Source organism: Capronia coronata, assembly GCF_000585585.1.
Source record: "Capronia coronata CBS 617.96 chromosome Unknown acBCG-supercont1.3, whole genome shotgun sequence".
Classification (NCBI taxonomy): domain Eukaryota; kingdom Fungi; phylum Ascomycota; class Eurotiomycetes; order Chaetothyriales; family Herpotrichiellaceae; genus Capronia; species Capronia coronata.
Window position 1 is genome coordinate 1,048,362 of NW_006912895.1, and position 23,073 is coordinate 1,071,434.

At 52.5% G+C, this 23,073-nt stretch overlaps 11 protein-coding genes across 11 annotated transcripts; 7 read left to right on the plus strand and 4 right to left on the minus strand.

The window, feature by feature from the left end:
* Positions 1 to 259: 259 nt before the first annotated feature.
* On the plus strand, positions 260 to 2,882 carry A1O1_03679 (beta-glucosidase; the record flags this gene model as incomplete). Its single annotated transcript, XM_007724580.1, has 3 exons — positions 260 to 482; positions 542 to 1,019; positions 1,067 to 2,882. 3 exons carry the CDS (start codon positions 260 to 262, stop codon positions 2,880 to 2,882), a joined length of 2,517 nt encoding a protein of 838 aa, XP_007722770.1.
* A 1,608-nt stretch (positions 2,883 to 4,490) lies between these two features.
* Positions 4,491 to 5,897, plus strand: A1O1_03680 (uncharacterized protein; the record flags this gene model as incomplete). The annotated part of the gene is made up of 1 exon (XM_007724581.1): positions 4,491 to 5,897. The coding sequence occupies one exon, from the start codon at positions 4,491 to 4,493 to the stop codon at positions 5,895 to 5,897; it is 1,407 nt and encodes a 468-aa protein (XP_007722771.1).
* A 33-nt stretch (positions 5,898 to 5,930) lies between these two features.
* A1O1_03681 (uncharacterized protein) lies at positions 5,931 to 7,533 on the minus strand (the record flags this gene model as incomplete). The annotated part of the gene is made up of 4 exons (XM_007724582.1): positions 5,931 to 6,700; positions 6,772 to 7,126; positions 7,207 to 7,368; positions 7,420 to 7,533. 4 exons carry the CDS (start codon positions 7,531 to 7,533, stop codon positions 5,931 to 5,933), a joined length of 1,401 nt encoding a protein of 466 aa, XP_007722772.1.
* A 473-nt stretch (positions 7,534 to 8,006) lies between these two features.
* On the plus strand, positions 8,007 to 9,730 carry A1O1_03682 (uncharacterized protein; the record flags this gene model as incomplete). Its single annotated transcript, XM_007724583.1, has 2 exons — positions 8,007 to 8,158; positions 8,215 to 9,730. 2 exons carry the CDS (start codon positions 8,007 to 8,009, stop codon positions 9,728 to 9,730), a joined length of 1,668 nt encoding a protein of 555 aa, XP_007722773.1.
* Positions 9,731 to 9,756: 26 nt separating this feature from the next.
* On the minus strand, positions 9,757 to 11,301 carry A1O1_03683 (kynureninase 1; the record flags this gene model as incomplete). Its single annotated transcript, XM_007724584.1, has 3 exons — positions 9,757 to 10,193; positions 10,241 to 10,715; positions 10,777 to 11,301. The coding sequence occupies 3 exons, from the start codon at positions 11,299 to 11,301 to the stop codon at positions 9,757 to 9,759; spliced, it is 1,437 nt and encodes a 478-aa protein (XP_007722774.1).
* Positions 11,302 to 11,903: 602 nt separating this feature from the next.
* Positions 11,904 to 12,759, plus strand: A1O1_03684 (uncharacterized protein; the record flags this gene model as incomplete). Its single annotated transcript, XM_007724585.1, has 2 exons — positions 11,904 to 12,197; positions 12,364 to 12,759. 2 exons carry the CDS (start codon positions 11,904 to 11,906, stop codon positions 12,757 to 12,759), a joined length of 690 nt encoding a protein of 229 aa, XP_007722775.1.
* A 674-nt stretch (positions 12,760 to 13,433) lies between these two features.
* Positions 13,434 to 15,851, minus strand: A1O1_03685 (uncharacterized protein; the record flags this gene model as incomplete). The annotated part of the gene is made up of 1 exon (XM_007724586.1): positions 13,434 to 15,851. One exon carries the CDS (start codon positions 15,849 to 15,851, stop codon positions 13,434 to 13,436), a length of 2,418 nt encoding a protein of 805 aa, XP_007722776.1.
* Positions 15,852 to 16,535: 684 nt separating this feature from the next.
* On the plus strand, positions 16,536 to 17,923 carry A1O1_03686 (uncharacterized protein; the record flags this gene model as incomplete). The annotated part of the gene is made up of 2 exons (XM_007724587.1): positions 16,536 to 16,874; positions 17,012 to 17,923. 2 exons carry the CDS (start codon positions 16,536 to 16,538, stop codon positions 17,921 to 17,923), a joined length of 1,251 nt encoding a protein of 416 aa, XP_007722777.1.
* Positions 17,924 to 18,439: 516 nt separating this feature from the next.
* Positions 18,440 to 18,973, minus strand: A1O1_03687 (uncharacterized protein; the record flags this gene model as incomplete). The annotated part of the gene is made up of 1 exon (XM_007724588.1): positions 18,440 to 18,973. One exon carries the CDS (start codon positions 18,971 to 18,973, stop codon positions 18,440 to 18,442), a length of 534 nt encoding a protein of 177 aa, XP_007722778.1.
* Positions 18,974 to 19,662: 689 nt separating this feature from the next.
* A1O1_03688 (uncharacterized protein) lies at positions 19,663 to 21,534 on the plus strand (the record flags this gene model as incomplete). Its single annotated transcript, XM_007724589.1, has 1 exon — positions 19,663 to 21,534. The coding sequence occupies one exon, from the start codon at positions 19,663 to 19,665 to the stop codon at positions 21,532 to 21,534; it is 1,872 nt and encodes a 623-aa protein (XP_007722779.1).
* Positions 21,535 to 22,020: 486 nt separating this feature from the next.
* On the plus strand, positions 22,021 to 23,061 carry A1O1_03689 (uncharacterized protein; the record flags this gene model as incomplete). The annotated part of the gene is made up of 1 exon (XM_007724590.1): positions 22,021 to 23,061. The coding sequence occupies one exon, from the start codon at positions 22,021 to 22,023 to the stop codon at positions 23,059 to 23,061; it is 1,041 nt and encodes a 346-aa protein (XP_007722780.1).
* Between the last annotated feature and the right edge of the window lie 12 nt (positions 23,062 to 23,073).

The following is a 23,073-nucleotide window of genomic DNA, read 5'->3' on the forward strand; positions in this document are numbered from 1 at the left end:
TACTACTACTAGTAACCATCATCTTCATCTCTCCCAGTGGGGATGTCCCGAGGTTCTCCCAGCTATCCGTCCCCTTGAATATTCCCAGACGATCAGCAAATGTATACCGTCCTCTATATCATCTCGAATCCCTCCTCATATTGGAGCTTGGTTCTGTAACTACTGTTTATCATAACATCCATTTTCTAGGCTATTTACATTTCGCTTACACTTCATTCTCTTCTCTCACTGCCGGGAGTCCTGTGATCTACTTTCCGTCATGGGGTCTATGCCTATGCAGAAACAGGCCAGCCTGGATGTTGAAGACGTTCTTTCCAAGCTCAACATTGACGAGAAAATCTCCTTACTGTCCGGTATCGACTTTTGGCACACGGCTCCGGTTCACAGACTCGCTATCCCATCCATACGGTTGTCTGATGGGCCCAATGGTGTCCGAGGAACTCGCTTCTTCAATGGTGTCCCGGCTGCCTGCCTTCCTTGTGGTGAGTTTTTGAGAATTCTACATGTATGAGCCGAAATGTCTCTTTCTGACACGAGGCAGGAACGGCTCTCGCGGCAACCTGGGATACCGACCTCATCAAGAGAGGAGGTACCTTGCAAGGAACTGAAGCCATTGCCAAAGGTGCTTCGGTAATTCTAGGGCCCACCACGAACATGCAAAGATCCCCTCTGGGTGGTCGCGGATTCGAGAGCTTCAGCGAGGACCCGTATCTCGCCGGGGCTATGAGCGCAGCCACCATTAATGGCATCCAGTCCACCGGCGTTGGCGCCACTATCAAGCATTACGTCTGCAATGATCAGGAGGATCAGAGACAATCAGTCGACAGCATCCTGACGGAACGAGCACTACGCGAAATTTACCTCATGCCGTTCATGATTGCCCAGCGAGATTCCAGACCTTGGTGCTTCATGACCTCTTACAATAAAGTCAATGGAACGCATGCCAGCGAGGATCCCAGGCTTATCAGGGATATCCTTCGTGGCGAATGGGGCTTTGATGGTCTGGTAATGAGCGACTGGTATGTCATATCATGACTGCTCTAGTGATGACTACTGACAAGACCAGGTTCGGTACTTACTCGACGAGCGAGTCGATCAAAGCAGGCCTGGACCTGGAAATGCCTGGCCCTTCGTACATCCGCGGCAAACTTGTCGGCATGGCCCTAGGATGTGGTAAGCTAGGCGAACATGAGGTAGATGACAGAGCCAGGGAAGTTCTTAAGCTCGTCAAGAAAGCCGAGCCCCTTGGTATTCCGGAGAACGCCCCCGAAGGCACCGTTGACACCCCCGAGACCTCGGCTCTGCTTCGAGAGTTGTCGTCCAGTGGTATCGTCTTGATGAAGAATGATGGCAGCATCCTGCCGTTCAGCAAGGAGAAGACGACTGCCGTGATTGGGCCCAACGCCGCGTATGCTGCCTACTGTGGCGGCGGTTCTGCCTCACTTTTACCGTACTATGCCGTGAGTCCACTGGATGGTATTCGGGCTCAGGTTCCGCACGCCAAATACGCCCTCGGGGCTCCTGGATGGAAGGCTCTTCCACTCATGTCTCGCTTGACGAAGACATCAGACAACAAGAACGGGTTGACCATGAAGGTCTTTTTGGATCCCCCTTCCGTGGGCGATCGAAAGCCCATCGATGAGATCCACGTGCCCTACTCTGATATCGCACTTATTGACTACAAACATCCGCTCATCAAGACCAATCTCTACTGGCTTGAGCTGGATGGAAGTTTCACCCCTGAGGAGTCGAGCGAGTACGACTTCAGCCTCTCCTGTGCAGGAACCGCCAAGGTTTTTGTCAATGGCGAATGCGTGGTCGACAATGAGACGCATCAACGACCGGGTAACTCTTTCTTCGGTGCCGGCACTGCGGAGGAGCGTGGAACTCTGAAATTGGACAAAGGTGTCACTTATGATATCAAGGTCACCTTTGGCACTTTCCCAACCATGAAATTTACAACCCCGGGCGTCACTAGCTTTGGGGGCGGTGGACTCACAATTGGACTTGAGCGCAAAGTATCGATCGAGACGGAGATCGAGAGAGCTGTCAAGCTTGCCAAAGAGGTGGATCAAGTCGTCCTCTGCGCCGGTCTTAACAAGGACTGGGAGTCGGAAGGATACGATCGTGGCCACATGGATCTTCCACCCGGAAGCGATGCCTTGATCAAAGCTGTTCTCGCAGCCAACCCAAACACCGCTATCGTCATCCAATCTGGAACTCCTGTCACTATGCCCTGGGCCAAAGAAGCACCCGCCGTACTACAAGCATGGTATGGCGGCAACGAAACCGGAAATGCCATTGCAGATGTCGTCTTCGGTGATGCGAACCCGAGCGGAAAATTACCGTTGAGTTTTCCTGTCAGGAATGAGGACAATCCGGCGTTTTTGAACTACAGGTCAGAGCGGAATCGGGCCCTTTATGGAGAAGACGTGTATATCGGGTATCGGTTCTATGAAAAGACTAACAAAGAGGTTACCTTCCCTTTCGGCCATGGCCTTAGTTACACTTCTTTCGACATCAAAGACCTTTCGGTCACCGACAAGGGTAACGACATCGTGGTATCTGCGACGGTGTCAAACACTGGCAATGTCGATGGCGCGCAGGTCGTTCAAGTCTACGTCTCGCAACACCATCCAAGCATCAATCGGCCCAAGAAGGAATTGAAGGGTTTCTCCAAAGTGTTTGTCAAAGCTGGCAGCACGGAGAAGGTCGAGATGGTCATTTCCAAGAAGTACGCTGCCAGTTTCTGGGACGAGGCCAGGGATTCTTGGATCATGGAGAAGGACGTTTACGATGTCTTGGTTGGTAATTCGAGTGCTTCGACGCCGTTGAAGGCCAAGTTCCACGTGCAAACGACTTCATGGTGGAAAGGGTTGTGAGTGCAACCTACCTAGGACCCACGATGCCACGGGCGACTCTGCCTTCCGCAGTGTTTCTGAAGGTCTCTTGAGTTGCTTCCAACAAGCTGTCAAGGCACTGGTGAGGACGCTATGGTCAATGAATAACCCTGAGGTTGCAGTATCTGTATCTGATAGGAAGGTGGGACTCGATGTTGCTCTTGGCCGTTGACCATAACAAGAACCTCAAGAGAAGTGGACCACGGAGTATGTTTCGTCTCGACTAGGTTGACCAATATAGCACCTCTGAGGAAGAGAGAGATCAATATTAGACCAATCTATTCGAGAATCTTCATGATGGATCTCAATGACTTTTGCCGTTCACTGAGTACCCAGGTAGGTATAGATCTTGTACAATAGTATACCCACCCCCCGAATATGTTTCGTCTCGACTAGGTTGACCAATATAGTATTTCAGAGGCAGAGAGAGAGACTATTGTTCGACCAATCCATATGAAAATAGGCATGATGTATCTCAGATGTATGGGTACGAAACCTGACTGGCTGGCCATCACGATTCTCTTCGGCAACGGACATTCTTTTTCTTTCTGCGTTGGCCACTTGAATTCGTCTCTTGGAACTGTGTCCTCTGTGTGATGGATTTGTATACCTACCTACCTACATCTGTGCAAACAACTAGTACTGCGGTCCGGTCGCCCATTGTTATATCGAGGGAGGTGGCCATGTATGTATATCCATCCGTAAACCCATGAATGACTTTTGCTTTGCCGCATACAGAGTACTCCCTAGGTACCCAAGGTATGGATCTTTAGGTACATACATGTATGCAATAGGATAGGATACCCACCCCCCTGCTTTGGCTCATCAGACTGTGTGATTGATTGGGTCTGAGGTATTTGGTTCTCTCTCCCCTGTGAATACGCACGTAGTACCCAAATCGGTATATCAAGGCTGAACTTGACCATATCCGGTGGTATGTCTGTTTGACTGTGGTTAGCGCCATAAAGTACCTACATTTCTTGGTTGGACTTGGTGTACTAACCAAGGTAAGTAGTACGTACCTAAGTATTTCGCGACCTCTCGCGCATCTCTCTCTAACTGAGGTACAGAGTCACAGAGTCACAGTGTTACACTGCAGAGTTAGCAGAAACAGCTTACCTAAGGTACCAAGTTATGTACCTATGTACCTTACACGCTTAGGTTAGGTAAACAACCATTGCCAAGAGCAGAGAGTGGACAGGACAGTACGGTGGAGTAGAGGGGCAAGTGCAGCCAGTATAACAAACCACTGCATGTCATTCGTAAAGCCCAGCATTTCTCGTTCAAGTTGTCGACAATGAACGACAATTGAAGCCTTTAGTTCTATTTATTTGTGGACTACATCTACTCTGGGTGTGACTGGACTGGACTGGACTGTACGGTGCGGCAACGGCCGCGTATTTACTCTGGAGTTCCGTCACTCCGCTTGATTTGGGTTCAAGAATTGGATTCATATGACAGCAACGCAGTCTCCATTCACCTATGGAAACCAACATGGAGGAGAAGGCGAAAAACACAGAATCCCGTTCGAAGGGACTAGTGGACGGGAGAGAAGCGTCGAATGACGTGTCTCATCCCTCATCCGTCGATATGCCGGTTGTCTACGCCTTCGGATCGAATGGATCGGGACAGTTGGGTATAGGTCATACAGAAGATACTGCGAGGCCGGAAAAATGTGTTTTCCAACCGTCCTCTACAAGGCAAGTCGACGACGACCAGCACGCCACCGAGGCCGCCGTGACAATGGCTCAAAGGTATGCAAATGTAAATGTGAACAAGATGGTCGCCGGGGGAAATCATACTCTTCTCCTGACGAACGACGGTCGACTTTTCAGTGCAGGGAAATTCGGATGCAGACTGGGCGACAAGGAGTCGACTTCTATTTTTGTGCAGCGCCGTTTTGGTTCCGCTCAGTTAGGGACGACTAGCGTTCAAGCGGTCCCGCCTTCAGCTTCAACACCGTCGACTCCTCAGTCTGTACGAACAGAAGACACCCAATTCCCCACTGGTGTTGGAAGGATCACAGACATCGCAGCGACATGGGATGCGTCTTTCATCGTTGTCGACCACAGAACTGTGTTTGTCTGTGGAACTGGCTCGAAGGGCGAACTGGGACTCGGTGAAGGTGTTGAGCGCGCAGAGTCCATGACCAAACTATTCGATGTCGCCGACTTCCAGCCAGAGCCCGGTCGTGACGCTACGGCCGGCGTAGCCGATGATGATGGGAAAGGTGATAAAAAGGGGCATGTGTGTGGCGGCGAAACTCCAATCCAAATCCTCGCCATTGCAGCGTGTATGGCTCACGCCGTGCTGCTCTTGTCGAATGGCCATGTCGTTGGTTGGGGAAATTGTCGCAAGGGACAACTAGGGGAGCGCGTCAAGGACCGAAAAGCACTGTGGACGCCCACGACGATTGCGCCGGGGTACGGCACACCCATCGTGCCCCTCGAAAGCTGTCTAGCACACACGGCCGTTGACCAGGACGCCCATGGCACTGAGCGCTTGCCATGGAACCCAGAGAGCGTGGTGATGGGTCGGGATTACACCGTTTTCCTAAAGACAGGCGAAAAGCCAGTCATCTGGGGAGACATGAAGTTCATTGACCAAGGATCAAAGTTGCTGAGACGACCACTCGGGGTCGGTGATCAATTGTTCTCTGCCTGGTCTTCAATTCACCTCTATTCGCCGCAGCAAGGATCGGTGCAAAGTACCGGCAGAAACGACCGCGGTCAATTGGTGCCCGCTGGACTCCCTGCTATCCAAGCGCTGGCTGCAGGTAGTGAACACTGCGTCGCGCTGACGGCAAACAATCAAGTCATCGCCTGGGGATGGGGCGAGCACGGTAATTGCGGTGAAGAGCTGGACGAGAAGGGCAATGTCGCCGAGCGGTGGAATGCCATACAGATGCCGCGACTCGACGACGAGAGATTGATGGCGAAAGGTGTAGCGGCGGGCTGTGCCACGAGTTTCGTGATTTGCGGCATCAAGGACGGATAATGCCCACACCCACGGGATACTCCCGATTCCAAGTCAATCAAAGATTCCACGAACCTGAGACAGACGCTGCGTCGGCGCGATCTCATGTGGGAACCTCGACCTCGTCAGCGGAGCACGCTGCTCTCTCTCATGCACTGAAGCAAAAGAGTGCAGTGCCGAATCGCGGATGCGTCGTGTAGAGCTCGATGCAGACACCTCGTCGGTGGTGTTATCCCATGTTACAATGTCAGGCTCTTCCTCGAAGTTGGGGGCGTCCCACTGCTGGTCGTCATCGTCAGCCGGGATAAAGAGGCTGTTTGGATTGATGCTTCCGGAAGGGGCCAATGTGGAGTCTCCGGAGTTGGACTGCGCAAGCGCTGGGGCAACGGAATCGCGGTCGCGCAGGGTGGTTCTGGCGGGAGGAGGCATTGTCGCATCCTGCGCTGAAGGTGCGGCCGTCGCGGAAGCAGAGTCTGCTCCTCCTGCCATTGCGCTAGCTTCGCTCTCGGGCGGGCGGGACACAGGACGCATGGAAAGATCCCGTGCGGGCGTGCTCGCATTGAAAGTGGTGGGGACATTCGCGCTTCCTCTAGTCATCAGGGTGAATTCCGCCAGCAGTCCATTCTCTTCGTAAGTGATCTGTAGAGGCCGATTGCCTCGCGAGTATCTTGCCGTGACGTGGACCCGCATGGCTTCCGCGTGGGCTACAATGGCCCGAAAGTCCTTGACCATGGTGCCGATATGTAGGCCTTCCTGGACATTGAAGTCGTCGAAATCTTTTCTCTCCAAGGCCACAGAGGTGTGCATTGGCTGCTTGAGGATCTCTGAGCCAAATCATCAACTTGGCTTGCACAATGTAGGGACAGTGAAGGGCGCATCTACTACTAGAACTTACCTCGTCCGCTTTGGATCTTCTCCGTATAGCTTGTAAAGGTGACCTTGCCGTTCTGGAAATACCAGTCCAGCTGGTCAGTCTTGGGACCAAAGTACTCCACGACATCCCGCAAGGTGCGTGACGACACCGTCCAGTAATTGGTCGAGCCGACACGGTCGAATGCCGCGTGGAGGATGTCCGCAGACTCGTAGAATAGACGATACGTCTTGACCACGCCCTGACGGCAGTTGAGTCGGAATATCAGTCGACATTCAGCCTGGTCTGGATTCGCCTGGAGCTCGCAGTCGCATGACTCGAGGCCGGTGTCTCGGTCTCGCTGGTCGCCTAGCCTCCGCTTGAAAATGGCCAGTAAAGCCTGTGAATGTCAGAAACATGGGACATACGATCAGCCGGTCAAACCAGATAAGACAGAGATCTAATGTGGTGGTTACGGACCCGATTCTGGATCTTGCAGGCCCAAATCTTCGGCTGAGGCGGGCCAGATATAGATGTGTTCCTTGGTCCAGGGGAGAAATGGTATTTGTTGAAGAACGACGTGGAGTCGAGCGTGAAGGCGGCATGGGCAGTCTTGGAGATATTCAGACTAGAGATGCGAAGCTGGGTTGGTGAGCAGATGTCTATGCTGCAGCCTACGGTCACCACACTTACAGATTGAGGTGTTGCTTCGAGGGAGACGTCTTCGTCGAATTTGGCCAGACACGTCAACAGGTCGTGGATGGCGGAGACTCCAGGAGGGCCGACAGTGAATAGCAGAGTCGGCATTGTACTGTTAACATTATGAAGTAGTGATGTTCGACGGTCTCGTCTCAATGGCGGTGTGTTTTGTGCTGGACTGCGGTGTCTTCAAGTTGTTGCTGTGCAGTGCTGGAAGAGTTCTTGTCATTCTGTCATTTCTGTCTTTCGTGGACGCGCTCGACGCGTAAAGTGGAATGATGTCATTGGTCGGTTCGGAGACGCAGCAAAGACACGAACATGAACATGAACATTAATGAACTCGACATTTGAGTTGCAAGTCAAGTCGACGACGACAACGACATCGGGCGCGTTCGGTGGCTCTGACAGACTTGGCCTCTGACATCCATCTGATCTGCATCGTTGAGATAGTCGTTCATATCCAATTGGGCCTATCAATCCCCATTTGTGTTGAGCGGACATTGGCTCTTGTTGCAGCCTCGACGTGCCGCTGACCACTTTTCCCTCGCTCGTTGCCATATCAGGCCTACCAGGGATCAAAGATGTCGTCTTCATATCATGGCGCGACTCTTCCCGAAGAGATATTGTCCCTGATCTGTCAGGAGCTTGGAAAGGATGGAGAGTTTGGATCTCTTTACCGATGCGCGCTGAGCTCCAGATCATTCGCGGATCCGGCATTACGGACAATGTACCAGTCAGTAATGCCACCGAGGAGCCCTACGTTGACATTGCATCACTAACGTATCCCAGGCTGCACCAACATTCGCCGGTCTTTGAGCAGAGAGACGAAGTGGACGTCCGCCAACGACCCATGAACTACGCCACCAAAGCTGCCGAACAGGCTCAATTTTACCGGAAATGGACCCTGTTATGGCGGTCCATCGTCTTGTCGAGTCTCGATAATGGGAATACCTACAAGCCGTACTGTCGCTACATCAAGACTCTGGACTTCCGCAACCTCTCGGCCATGTTGGAAGACCCCAAGTTCACCGGCAATGTACGCAAGGCCTTCTTCGCCGACGGACTGCAAGAATTCCACTTCCCAAAGAGGGAATATAACAGGCAAGGTATCGATGTCGTGGCCACCGTCAATGCCATTGGAGAAGCAGTCACGGCGAAGACGACGTTACTGGAAGAAATCGATGGGCATATCAGCCCAGGTTTCTTGCCTAGATGGATTGCTCGATCGCCAAAACTCGAGACAATGGTGCTTTGGAAGGGCGATGCTCTGGCGAACGGTGCCGGGGCCACGATCGCAGAGCACTGCGAGAAATTCCAGAATCTGACCATCCATGAGTGGCTGTCTCCCGACGCCGACGAAGCTTTTGCAACATTCCTGGACCAATTGAAACCACATACACTCAGCTATTTCGAGATGATCAGCTACAACAACCTGGGCAAACGCTCGTTTGAAGCTTTGGGCCGTCACAAGACGTTGCGACAGCTCGATCTAGGCAATCTGAACCAAGAGGCCATGCAGAACTTGAACGCGCTCAAGGACTGTACTGAGATCCACACGCTTAAATTGGATGACAACTTTGGCACGGTGCAACTGGAGACGCTTAACAACGATGTCTTTCTCGAGGTGGTGGAATGGTTGAGTTCCTGTACGAACCTCCGCGATCTCAGTCTAAAGAAGTTTGTCGACGGACCGGCCATCCTCTCGCGGGTCTTGTACTCGCCCAAGGTCAAGTTGACGAAGCTATTTCTCGAAGGTTACACGGTGCGACATACCAGCGCGCAGTTGTTTCACAGCTCACTGGCCGAGCAAAAGGCGTTGGAGTCGGTCTGGCTGAAAGGAAACGGCGAAGACACCACTCCAGACGACCTCCAGATCATGGTGGAAGGACTGTGCAACCTGACGAATCTGAAAGAGCTTGTACTGAAAGATGTGTCGGACGAATTCTCTGAGGACCACATTGTCGCGCTTGCGCTGAATCTTCCGCTACTCGAAGATTTCTGGACGAGCGGTGGGGAGGTGTCGGCCCAGATACTGCCCGCTCTTGCGAACTTGAAACATCTCAAGAATCTGACGCTGTATGCGATGACGCAATTCACCTCGGATGAAATCTTGGACTTCTTGACGAGCCTTGATCCTGACACTCAGAAAGGATTCAACTTGTCTCTGATGGCAGCAGATCCTGAGTATGACCTCGGCGAGACGGAGCAGGAGATAATCCGTGAATATATCCGGACCAACCTTGACGGACGTTTTGATTTTGTGTTGTGGCGAGAAGCCGACCCGAGCGACAGCGAAGACGATTGAAAAATGTCGTCTTGAGAGCACATGAATCAGGGCTTCAGCCGGTCAGAGGCCTTGTCTAAGGCAACCTCCAAAACCTGGCAGAAGTGGAAAACTTCTGCAAAGGTGTTGTACAACGGTGCTGGCGCCACCCTGATAACATCGGGCTTTCTCTCATCCACCACCACACCCTCCTGCTCGAGATGTTCCAATACATGGTCAAGCAGGCCTGGTGACAAGCGAACGCTCAGCTGTGCTCCTCGCTCTGCGGAGTTTCTTGGGGTGATGATATCGAAGACCCCAGGCTTTCTCAATGCCATTGCATCCAACAGCTGCTCCAGATAAGTGGTTATCCTCAAAGACTTCTCTCGTAACTGCTCCATCGACGTCTCATTGAAGATTTGTAGTGAGGCCACAACTGCGGCAAGGTCCAGCGCACTGGGATTGGAAAGCTGGTAACCGGCCGCTCCGGGTCTAGGGACGAATTCTGGTACAGTCAGTATGGAGGACAGCAAAGCATGACGGCACACATACTATTCGTCATCTGGAATCTGCTCGACTTGTCATCTCCCCACCAGCCAGACAAGCGAGGCCAGAATTTCTGTGTGGGATTTTCCATGTCGACCGTCCCAAACCTTTGGTTAACAAAGATGCCGGCCATTGCTCCTGGTCCAGCGTTGAGATATTTGTAACTACACCAAGTAGCAAAGTCGACATCCCAGTCATGGAGTTTGAGGTCTACATTCCCGACAGCATGGGCACAGTCCCAACCAATTAGGACTCCCTTCGCATGAGCATGAGCCGTGATGGTTTGAATGTCGAAGTATTGGCCCGTGTAGAACTGTACGCCAGGAAGGAGAATCAAAGCAAGTTCTGATGCATGCTCGTCGATGGTCTTGATGATCTGTTCGGTAAACAAGATTGGAAATCGGGGATTCGCTGGTTCCAGCAGGACCATGGCCTCCGCAGGATCCAGCCCATGTAGAATGATTTGCGACTCTACTGCATACTGTGCTCGAGTCAGTCACAATCGTTCAATACGGAAACCGACTGCTGAAAGAGATCCTTACGTGATCGCTTGGGAAAGCCTTGCCCTCGAGAAGGATCTTCCATCGGCCTCCTCCCGTCTTAGATGGACGGTAGAAGCTCGACAGCAGCACATGCAAGTTCGCGGTCAAGGAACCCATGACGGCAACTTCGTCTTCCCGTGCCCCCACGACCGGAGCCATCAGCTTTGCCGCATGGTCGTCGATATGCAGAAACGGGACTAGCGGAGAGTCGACATGCTCGACGAAGTGGCCGGTCACGGCTTTGGTGCGCCATTGGGTCAAAAACGCTTGGATGAAGTCTGCTGTTCGGATGGGCTGCAGGCCGAGAGAATTCCCGCACAGATATGTGCTTGGTGGTGAAGGTTCTTCTTCAGGAAACTTGGCCAGCGTCGGTCTCTTTAGGTCTGCTAGGGTTGGAATATAAAAGTTGGATCGGAAATGTGACAACGGATCGGTGGCGTCTAGCGAGGTTGCATAGTCTTTGCTGAAAGGATCAAGGGTTTTGTCTGCTGGTATACCATTGGACGCCGCAACTTCTTGTGCCATTGTGCCTGGTTCACCTATGCAATCTTGTTCTAGTAGGACAGACGGTCTGAGTATACAGATAGGGATATCAGGATCTCTGTGATTCGACAAGGAAGACACAAGTTCCCTGCTTTGGCAATTTTTGGCTCGAAGCTGCAGAGCCGACGAGGCCGATATTCGGCACAACAGAATAAAATAGAGACAAGTGGACGAGAGATTCGGAGTTGGAAGGGCGTATAGTGTTGCCTGTGCTTCGTCTGCAGCGCTCACAGGTTCTTCGGTGACCGCTCTGGTGATTTGTCTCGGTACAGACCAGGGTACGATATACTGGATTCAACCTGGTGGCAGAATTGGAAGAGCCTCTGTAGTAGTTGAGGATGATTAATGAATGAATGAATGATTCACAATTGAACCTGTGAAATGATGTCGATTGCAATTGTCAGCGACTGACAGAATCTCCACCGAACTGAATTGCCTCCAACTGCGTCTCCATCTCCATCTCCATCTTCTTCCGCCGCTTCGACCTTCGTGCCACCAAGAACTTGATTCATTACGTTCTATTAACTCTCAGTGCGTTCCAAAGAGACAGTCACCTACATTGCTATATTACAACTGAAAAAGCCATGTCTCAGAGTCCCCTCCGCCTCGCATTCCGAGCTGCGCGACCGCTGCAGCTGCACCACGACCCGCGATCGTATTTCCAAGCATGTCGAACCATCTCATGCGCTCCGATCCCGCGGACGAAGCGACAGCCATTCGTCGCATCCGAATCATACTCAAGGAGGCCCTCCACGAGACTGTCTACGAGACAATTCTCCACCAGCACCGTCCGGCAGGCAACTGTTGCTGTACAAAATCCCCGAACAGACGATGACGGGAATGATATGAGCATTGAGATCTCCGAGCGAGCAGCCAAGGTACGTAAACTACTGACAATGAATGACAATCTGTTATACCCATTTATCTGCCTCCTGTCTGTTTGCGTGTCCGTCCGTCCGTTCGTACAAAAACAGGAGATCACCTCCCTTTCAATGATACCAGCTAGCTGAGACCGGGCTAACCATGACTCTGTCTCTTCTACAGCGCCTGAAACAAATCACCAGCGCGCCTCCTCAAAAGAACACTCTAGTGTCGTCTTCCTCGTCATCATCGTCGAATTCTCAACAAGATTCCCATCTCAGAGTCACCGTGACTTCCGGCGGATGTCATGGCTTCCAATATCTGATGGCGCTGGAAGATGGGTCCAAGATCGATCCGGAGGAAGATACAGTGTTTGCTGTAAAGGGGGAGGACGAGACGGCGACGGACTCCGGTCAGCCTGGACAGGCCAAGGTCGTCATGGATCAGGCGTCGTTGGAATTGTTGAAGGGGAGTACCGTCGACTTCACGACTGAGTTGATCGGTAGTCAGTTCAAGATTGTGGGCAATCCTCGCGCCACGAGTAGTTGTGGGTGTGGCACGAGTTTCGATATTGAGTGATGACCCTGACCCTGTGTGACTGGTGTGATGGGAGAGTCTGAGGTTCTCTATACTACTACTATATGACTCCATGTCGAACAAGTATCACTTATATGGGTTGGCAATTATACGACGAACCCCTTCTCCTCAGTCATGGATTCTCCTGCTGAAGGCACTTCCTTTCCGTCTTCCTCATAGAACGGAAATCTCGGAGTCGCTGGGCGCCATGGCGTGTGCATTCTGTTCAAGGTAGCTAACGGTGTGCATGCCTTTGTCCTGTTGTGCAGGTTGTTGTGGCAATAGAGTACGCCATTCTCTCTCGTATTTGATCCCATGTCACTCGGGATATCATGGTTGAGATTTGGAGAAGGGGCTGACCATCCATAGCACAAATTGTCCTGAAGCCCGATCTTAACTTTCCCGGGTGCTATTTCAGATGTCATTGAGCACATAGCCGCAGAGCCACTTGTCAAGGTTGTAGTGATGGAGACCATACGCTTGACAGAAATGCCTACCTAGTACCTACCAGCCCTCACCTTGACTGAGGTGGGTAGCAAGTATCATTTGTACATTCGGGCAAACAAAACAGGAGTATCTCTCGCTCAAATTCGCGAAAGTGAACAAGGACGCCCATAGTTACCCTTACATTGAGCATGATCCAGCTTTTCCGTCAACAAATTTGGACGATCAACCGCTCAGCCATCAACCTTGCTCCTCCCGGCTCGGCTCATTGGACCCCAGTTCTCCCTTGGGTTCATTTGATATCGGACCAGCTTGCCACGATGTTTCTCTTTGCCCAGTTTCTCGTCAAAGACAATGTTGAGCTCACTCGGCACTGGGGCGGGAGGACTTTGCGAGCGTGATTGGCGACGTTGTTGCTGTGGTGGATTTGATTTGTCGGCATCAGATTTGTTCTCTCCATTGACACCGCCGTTAGCACCAACCTCGTCCTTGCCTTCTTTCGGTTGATCAGTTGATGTTGACGACTGCGCCGCTGTGGTTTCTTTGGCCTGCGAGTCAACGGTCGACGCCTTCTCATTCTCCAATCTCCACAACATCCCCTGCAATACAGTCTTCATATCATCTTTGGTCTCACACCTCAGAAATTGGTCTTTGGCACTATCCTTCAGTTCCGAGACCTGCGCTCTTTCTGTGCCCCTGACCCGTGCGAGAATATTCCACCCAGCCGATCCTTTCTTCACTGCACCTTCTTTGATGGGCGCCTTGGTGCGCATGAATTCTCGGATGATTTCCCAAAGCACGCTCCACGGCGCATTCGTCTTGATACTGCCGGGCTTACAGTGTGAGCGGGACACGCGGTAACCGAGGCCGAGCAGAGCACCACGGAACATGTCTTCCGAGGGTGTGGCACAGTGAATGGTCCTGGCTAGTTGGGTGGGCATTATGAAGAATGGACTGCTGTCGATGGTCTTGGGTGGGAGACGTGGGATGATTCGGGGGTCTGGGCCTGATACATCTTTGTCCTTGTCGGCTTGCTTGTCGCTGTTCTTGTCCTTGCCCTTCTCCGTATCTTTGGTCTCCAATGGTGTCGAGGGCTCAGATGGCCAACTCTGGAGCGTGAGATCCTCTTCGAGAGCGAGCGTGAGCATCCCTTGAATCCGATCTGTTGTGCCGTAGATCTTCTTATCCAGAGACGGCACCCTATCCAGCATCCTCTGTACAAAGTACGGATTATGCAGAGGCCCCGCCCACATCGGCCCGCAAAGGTGCTGTCTCGAGCCGCAGTGTTCACAATTCGGCGTTGTCACCGGCGCCTGGGCAAAAGAGAATTTGAAGAAAGTTTCACCACTCCTCGAGACTTGTGGCTGGTTCCGCAACAATGGTTGCGTCTTCCACGCCCCACAGCCATGTCCGCAGTTGTACAACGTCATGGTTGTTCCAGCCAGAAGTTTGACATCTTGTGGTTTCCGATGAACCCGGATAAACAGTCGAGCGTAGTAGTCAATGTACAGAGACAACAGCGGTTCAATGGCAAGACCGTACTTGGCGGCGGAAAGAGCGACAGCGTTGAGAATCAATCTCAATCCACCTTCATGCGAATGCGGGCCCTTGACAGGCATGCCTCCATACAGTGCGTACGTCTTTTCGGGATAGCCTGTAGAAGCAAACACGCCTGCGTCGGTACAGGTGACGCATAACAATCCTCCATCCTGGAGGGCCTGCACGCTGGCATCTAAGAATGGTGCAGCGGTGCCGTAAGGGTCGAGGTCGATCACGTCGAATCGATGGACATAATCGGGTCCCTGTTTGGGCTTTTCGTTGCCGACTTTACTGTACATGAACATTCTAGCGTCGGCGAGATTGGAGTGCACTTTGTCCTTGACTTCGTTGTGCTGGATGTTGAGGTTGATGTTCTGGACAGAATCCGCCGAGAGGTCATTTGCGACAATATTTGTACTGAAGGGTATCTCTTTGGCGTATCGCAGTGCTCGAAGGCCGGTCGCAGATAGTGCATCTAGGATGGTGAAGGGCAGTTGTTTCTTCGCAGTGGTCGCTGGATCTGTCGTCTGGGCTTCTTGCGCATTGCTGTCTGTCATTCCGTTGGTTGAGACTGTTTCGTGTTTACTGTTTTCACCAACGGCAGGGTCTGCACTTAGTTCCATAACGACTACATCCTCATCCTCGTCCAGAAGCCCGTCAGTTGTCTTTGGTTTTTTGGCAGCGGTAGAGGCGGTCTCGCTGGGGTCTGCATTCGAACCATCTTGCTCCAAGTCGTCGGCTTTACGTTTGAGCGCGTTGACCTGTTCCGGGGTGCTGCTCTCGATTGCCGTGACCGAAGACTTTTGCTGTCGCGTACTACCTTTATGGTGTCTGGCCTTTCCATGCTGGTTCTTCAGGCGGAACCGTTTCTCTTTCTCCAAGACGGCGCCTTCACCATAGACTGTGATGGCAAGAACACTTAGATCTCGGTTGAATTGTTGGATGGGATTGTAAAAAACGACCTGATTGCCCTCTGCGTTGTTTCGGACGTGTTTTCCAGTTGCCGGTTTGTCGTCGGCATATGGCGCGAGAATTGTAGCTAGGCCTTCTCGAACATGGCGGTACTTCCTCCCATCAATGACAAGGGCTTCTGAAGGTCCTCGAGAAGCCATATTTGACCGAGATATGGTTGTGGAAAACCCTCGCCGGGGAATGAATGCAAATCCGGCTGGGTTCGTTGAGATACCGGTGACCGTGAAGCCGCACACTTTCGGGATTACATGGAAAGAACACAACAACCTCATCCCCTTCCCCTGCGCCTCCTCGAATATCAAGACAAGATTACACGAGTTGAAAGAGCTTCACTTCATCACATCTGGACGGACCTTCAGGTTCAGTTCAAATGATGTATCGGGCGCCAAGACCGGGGAAAAACTGCTCCGTGACGCACCCAGATTAGGCGATGGCTACTGCCGCTTTATCAATGAGTACCCTCAATGTACCAGTCAGGCACCAAGTGGCACTGCAGTTCAGTTCCAGGAGCCGCAATCATCAAAAACAGGGAATTTGAAGGGCCGCCCAAAACGTCACATCCGGCGGCCCCAATAATGGTGCACGCGTGTAGGAAGTTCTGCCGAAACAACCAAGCAGTACAGAGGGATCACCATCACTACTAGTTGTCGCTCGTGTACTAGTCGACCCGATGGCAATCATCGCAACTCATACTACAAGATATCAATTGTCCAGGTGAATTATAAGATGAGAAGAAGTCGACTCCAAGAAGGGAATCCTATGATCGAGCCACGCGCCCGAAGCCTCTCCTTGTCCCTGTCCCTGTCCTTTCGACAACCACAGTCATGCTCCTTCATCGAGCTCCATTCGTCCTCCTCCCTTTCGGATTGGTGACTTGTGCCCTGCTTACCTGGTACCTTTTGGTGCATGCCACGCCCTTCTCGCACTCGGCACAAGGCTTTGGTGCGGGCAAGGGTAGATTTGATGGAACATGGCATTACAACAGAGATGCCAACAACCTGATGCTTGATTCGCAACAATGCGACCAAGCTTTCCCAGGGCTGTTTGAGGAAGTGCAAAGACCCGTGAATGCCAGGTTGCATGGTCCACGTATCACTCTCGACGACATCGATTCAATCCCGAGGCGGAATGGCTATGTGCGTGCAATGATTTACGATCAACAGGTATGTCTGTGGAATGGAAACAACCCAATTTTAACGTCCAACACCGATTTCTGGAACAAATTGCCGCTAGCTGCCCTGTTCCTGTACGTCTGTGTCTTGATAGATGGCTAACATATATTGTCTGTTCGATCTTATAGCTCTATGTCATCGCAACAGAAGGCCGAATCTATTCCCGCGAATTGGCTACACTCCACGCTCTACACCGAGCTATTCTCAGCTCTCCCGAACCTATTCCAAACATTGAATTCGCTTTCAACACCGATGATCGCATTCCATCGGTCCCATTGTGGGGTTACGCGCGACGTGCTGAGGATACCGACATCTGGCTCATCCCTGATTTCGGCTTCTGGTCATGGCCAGAAACCAAAGTCGGGACTATGCGAGAAGTCCAGATGAAAGCCGAATTAACTGAACAGCAAGCCGACCACGGAGGGTGGTCGTGGTCGAAGAAGATACCCAAGCTTCTCTGGCGAGGCGCGACCATGGGGTTGGAGTTGCGAGAGAAACTCCTCGAGATCACCGCAGATCAACCTTGGGCAGATGTAAAGGCTCTGACGTGGAAGGACAGCGACTCCATGACCAAGGATCTCAAATCCATGTCTGAGCATTGCCAGTACAAATATTTGGCTCACACGGAAGGAAACTCGTACTCGGGACGACTGAAATACCTCCAGAGCTGCAAGTCAGTCGTGGTCGCGCACAAAATGGACTGGATCCAGCATCACCACCCTCTGATGAAGTCCAGCGGGCCCCAGCAGAACTTTGTCGAAGTGGAGCGCAGCTACGACGACCTTGCGGAGAAGATCTCGTGGCTTCAAAGTCATGACAGGGACGCGGAACGCATCGCTTCAAACAGCGTCAAGCTGTTCCGTGAGCGATACCTGACTCCCGCGGCTGAAGTATGTTATTGGCGAAAATTGTTTCATGGTTGGTCCCAGGTCAGCTTTGAACCAGAGTTCTTTGAGGTGGTGGACGGCCAGAAGGTCTGGAGGGGATTGCCAGTAGAGTCGTTCTTGTTGGAGCGAAGACTTGAATGGGACCCTTATTGAGTTCTTGAAGGCCCTGCTGGATATGCATTTGAAAAGGGAGTGCTCTGCAAGGACCACAGTACGTCCGCCAGACGTAGCAGCGGCAGAGAAAGTACGACATGCAGCATCGACCGCCAGAATCAAGAGGCACACATTGTCATATGCCGCATCGAAGCTGCCGCCGCAAGCCTCCCATGTGAAGATTCTGCGGCCGGTTGCCAGCGGAGCACTCGTCCAAATCAGCCAGTTTGGTCTGGCAGCTGCGCATTTGAGTTTCCCCACGAAAACAGGCCCTGCACCGTTGAACTATGGCCAGTAGTGGGCTGCAGGGCCAAGTGGCGTTCGCTCGCCACATCAACTGCGCCGGGGCGATCTCACACAGTCTGGTGGTGCGGGTGAACGATCTGGCATGCGGATAGACTTCTGCGGGCCACAGGGGCCAGAGAGGTTTGTTGTCGCTGGTAGTCTCATGGCTCTGAGATCTGTGTAGTGGTCGAGTGTTCATCAATCAACAGAGAAGGTTGGCCTCGTGTCTGATCAAGCTCCAGCCGCAACATAGCTCCCGCAGCCCGGCATACATCCAGTCGGTCTGCGTGGATCGTAATAATCATCTTCATCAGTCATATCGCTGTCCTGGTCGTCCACTTTCTCTTCCTCCTTCTTCTCGAGAGTAGTCCCATCACCGTCATCCTTCCTTTCAGCCTTGACAGCGACTTCGCCCTCGACCGGTGCGAAAGCATTCTTGAAACCGCCCTTTTTGAAGCCGCCGCCACCTCCCGCCGCCGCCGTTGCACTCTTCGTACCAGTGCCCAACTTGATCTGCATGAGGGGCCCCTTCTCTTCTTTCTTCGGTTGTACCTGTCTCTGCATTTCTTTCATCTCCTTCAATCTCTTCTTGTGCTGGTGGTCATAGGACGACTCATGGGCCTCGAACTCGTTCATGCGGCTGTAGCCTTTTTGACATAGCGAGCAGAAGAACGCACTACGGGCCTGCTTGGCAGATTGGGTGTTTGCGGGAGGAAGCGTGAATCCTCGCTGCAGAAGATAAGGGACTAAGTCAATAATGCTCATACAGGGAATAGAAGCAGGTCGCGGCGAGACTCGAACAAGACGTGTATTGTTTCGCGGCGAACTCGCTCTTGAGTGCCAGTTATGACTTACCGGGGCCATGATGGAAGAGCGAACTGCTAGATGCAGGAGTTTGTTGGAAGATGTGAGTTGGTCAAGTGTCCGGCGACTCTGTGCCTTACGACGATTCAACCCACCTACTAGTATAGTGGAAGGCTCGTAGAAGCCAGGGACTGGAGAGGGCGTCAGGCGTTGCGGTGAGAATGTTTGGTATGGGACAGGAAGACGCTTTGTGATCTACCGAAGAGTTTGTACGGTCGAGCAAATATGCTTTATGTCAAATTCATTATCTACTCGTTGGACAGTTCCGCCAACAAAGCCGAATCAGCCCCTCCAGCTCCAGCCTCGGATTTCGAGTCACTCGCTTGAAGGATTGAGGCTGGTCCCAATGTTTATGCGCCGGTGTGTAGGTATGATGCGTCGCCAACTGTAGTTGAGCGGAAGGCATGTCTCCAAAGTGAGGTGCATATATATTGTCCTCGCTGAGTTGCGTCTCGCATCTCAACAGTGGCCGCCGCATTGACCAAGCTCACAAGGCTGCGGGCTAGCTGCCAAAAGCCTGACTGCCTATCCAACGCTGCGAAGGGTCAGGATATATCTCATGTTGCTCATGATTGCGCGCCACGGTCGCCATGCGTCTGATCAACGTACGCACCATGCAATTGGAGGAGTTCCACAGCGGCCACATCCCCAACTATGCAATCCTATCACACAGATGGGAACTGGAAGAAGTTTCATTTCAGGAAATGGGGGCGCCGAAGATCTTTGGGAAGAAGGGCTACGGCAAAATCCAATCGGCATGCTGGATGACGCGGAATAAAGGGCTATCATATCTCTGGGTTGACACCTGTTGCATCGATAAGACCAGCTCTTCCGAGTTGACCGAAGCCATCAATTCCATGTACCGATGGTACAAAGACGCCGAGATATGCTTTGCATTTCTCAGCGACATTGAGATCCACAAACAAGATATTGCAGCCAGTGTGTGGTTCACCAGGGGTTGGACACTGCAAGAACTTATCGCTCCCAAACATGTCAGTTTTCATGACCGGAACTGGGTGTTCCTGGGGACCAAAGACAAACTAGCAACCTACCTTTCCAGGGTCACTGGCATCGATACCGATGTCCTGGTTGGCCGCCGTGGCCCGGCAGGTTGTTCTGTCGCTCAACGTATGTCGTGGGCTGCGAAGCGAGTAACACAACGTGTCGAAGATCGGGCCTACAGTCTGTTGGGTCTTTTCGACGTCAGCATGCCGATGTTGTACGGAGAAGGCGAGAGATCGTTCATCCGGCTGCAAGAAGAAATCATCAAACATTCGGATGATCATTCGATCTTTGCTTGGGATCGGGGCCACAAGGGTTACTTCGGTGGCCACAGTGGTCTGTTAGCTACCTCGCCTTCTCAATTCGTCATGTGTCAAAACGTTGTCCGCTCGACAAAGACACTCCTCAGTACCGGGGGGTTCTCCATCACCAACGTCGGCCTGTCTATTCTGTTGACCACCATCCCCTGGGGCATGGAGACTTATCTTGCCATTCTCAACTGTAGCCTGAGGGATTATCCAGACAGTAGGCTCGGCATTTTTCTCGAGCGGCTATCTTCAGCTCGAGTTGAGGAACAGTTCGCCCGAGTCCAGTATGTCGGAGCCACCGTTCAGCCCGTGGAGATCAAGGAGGTCATGAAGGACTCTATGCGTCGGACACGGTCGGTACACGTTCGACAGATCATCATTGATGCTCCGCTTCGTCGGTGGCCTGGGTTTCGATTTCATGACTTGGACCTGCCCGGGTACGATGTAGAAGAACTTCTCCAGGTCAGATACCATTTCAGAGATGGGTTGCGTGCTACCACACGGTATAGCTCGGATGAAGTGCGCTTTGCGATTGACTACGCTCAACACGGCGTGTCAGACCTGCCTCGCAAGCCGATATTTTCTTCAATACCTCAAGGTCGTGGAACGGTAGCAGTAATTTATATCCCGCCGCAGAAACAGGACAAGCACGGAGAGCGAATCTGCTGGATGAAGTTCGGGTTTGACGAAGAATTCGCTCCGATGTGCATCTTCGGCAGGCGACGCTCGCTCTGGGGCGGGACATCTGCACACCTTGCTGTTGATGCCGAGTCATTTTTGGCGGCCGAGTATGATTACGGAGAGCATGCGCTGCTTTTTCGGAATGATTGGATTGTACAGAACGATGACTGTATCGATGCAGTGGACATGGCCGCGCTTTGGCAACAGCGTAATTTCTGCATCCTCCGCGGTCACCGGGACAGAGGGTTAGAGGCCAGAATATCGTTTCTGAGACTTCACATCTCAATACGTCTGCATTCGGTCCCGGAATGGTATGCTCCGTACGGCAAGCCGGCCACCCTGTTGCCTGGTATGAATATCTGGACCATCAATGTGAGCTCGTGGAAGGATCGCAAGCAGAATGAAGCCATGAAATCGGCATTTGGCGGCGCGGAGTTTCTACTCAAGTCTTTGGATATGTTGGACGAATGATGCGATATAGCGAGATCTCGTGAAAAGTGGCGTTTCCCCGTTTGTCGATGCTCATCTTTCTGAAGGTTGATTCAAAAATGAGATGATGATTACAGACTCAGTCCTTTCCAGAGAGACAATTCAAAGTAAATGTCGTTTATACAGATTACTTATGACGCAATCATTCCCCGGATTCCACCCGGTAATCAGCTCGATCCCCATTGGTCGCTCGGGCACGTTGCTCTCCATATCGTCCTGTTCATGTTCCTGGTCTCAACTCAACGCGACTCTACGCAGTTGCAGTTGCAGTCACGGTCACGAACTTGTACTTTCACACTTCGGACAAGCCAGAGCGGCCACTCCTCCCTTATACCCATCGCCCGAAGAATCCCTCCCTCACGCGCAAAGATGCTTCGATAACCTCAAAGACCTGATCACTCCACTAGCGAGTCAATCCTCCTCCGAGTTCCTCTTCTACCTTCCAGTCCTCCATTTCCATATCTCAAGATGTCAGGTCCGACACCAGACCTCCCGCCCTTAACCACCAGTGACACGAGAAGCTCGATCTCCGCGATCCCGCTACACGAAGTCGAGCCAAGCCCAGTCGAAGACGACGAGGACTACAACAACGGCGACTCTTACCCATGGGGCTCCAACGGCACCAACAAGTCCAGCGATCACAATGGCATCTCACCACCCGACTACCCAACCAACCCATCCGACATTGACATTGAGAAACTCTCGGCCTCAGCACGAAGAAGCACGAATTTCCTCGGCCTGACGCCCGCTCGAACACTCCACATCCTCTCCGCCGTGCAGAAATATGCAACATTTCCTCCGACCCTCTTTCTCGCCATGCACTACACCAACACGGCCCTGATCCCACTGGTGACACGCAACGTGCGCGAAGCCGACACCTACCTCCTGCTCACACGACCCTATTACCAGTCCTTCCCGCTCGAGCCGCTGATGGTCTTCGCGCCGGTCGCCCTGCATGTTGCAACGGGGATTGCGCTCCGCATCCATCGGCGGCGGGTCGTAGCGAAACGGCACGGCGCCGAAACCCACGCCCAGCGCAAATCTATACCGTGGCCTAAAGTCTCGCTGACTTCGGCGCTGGGTTATATCATGTATCCGCTGCTGGTGGGTCATGTGCTGGTGATGCGCATCACGCCGAAAGAAGTCGAGGGCAGTTCGGCGGGCGTCGGGTTGCGGTATTTCGCCCATGGGATCGCACATAACCCCCTGATAGGCCATCTGGGGTATGCGACGTTCGTGACGATCGCGAGCTGGCATTTCGTCACGGGCGCGGCCAAGTACCTGAAGCTCTCGCGCGAGTATATCACCGAAGGAGGCCTCTCCGGCAGTCTGAGAAGGAAGTGGAGGTCGCGGATCATCAATGGTGTCGCGGCATCTGTCGCGGCTGTCTGGATTGCTGGTGGGCTCGGTGTGGTTGGGCGTGCTGGAATGGCGACCGGGTGGGAAGCGAAGAGTTGGGACAAGATCTACGGTGCTGTGCCGCTTATTGGCGCAATGTTCAGATCATAGACTGTTCTGTCT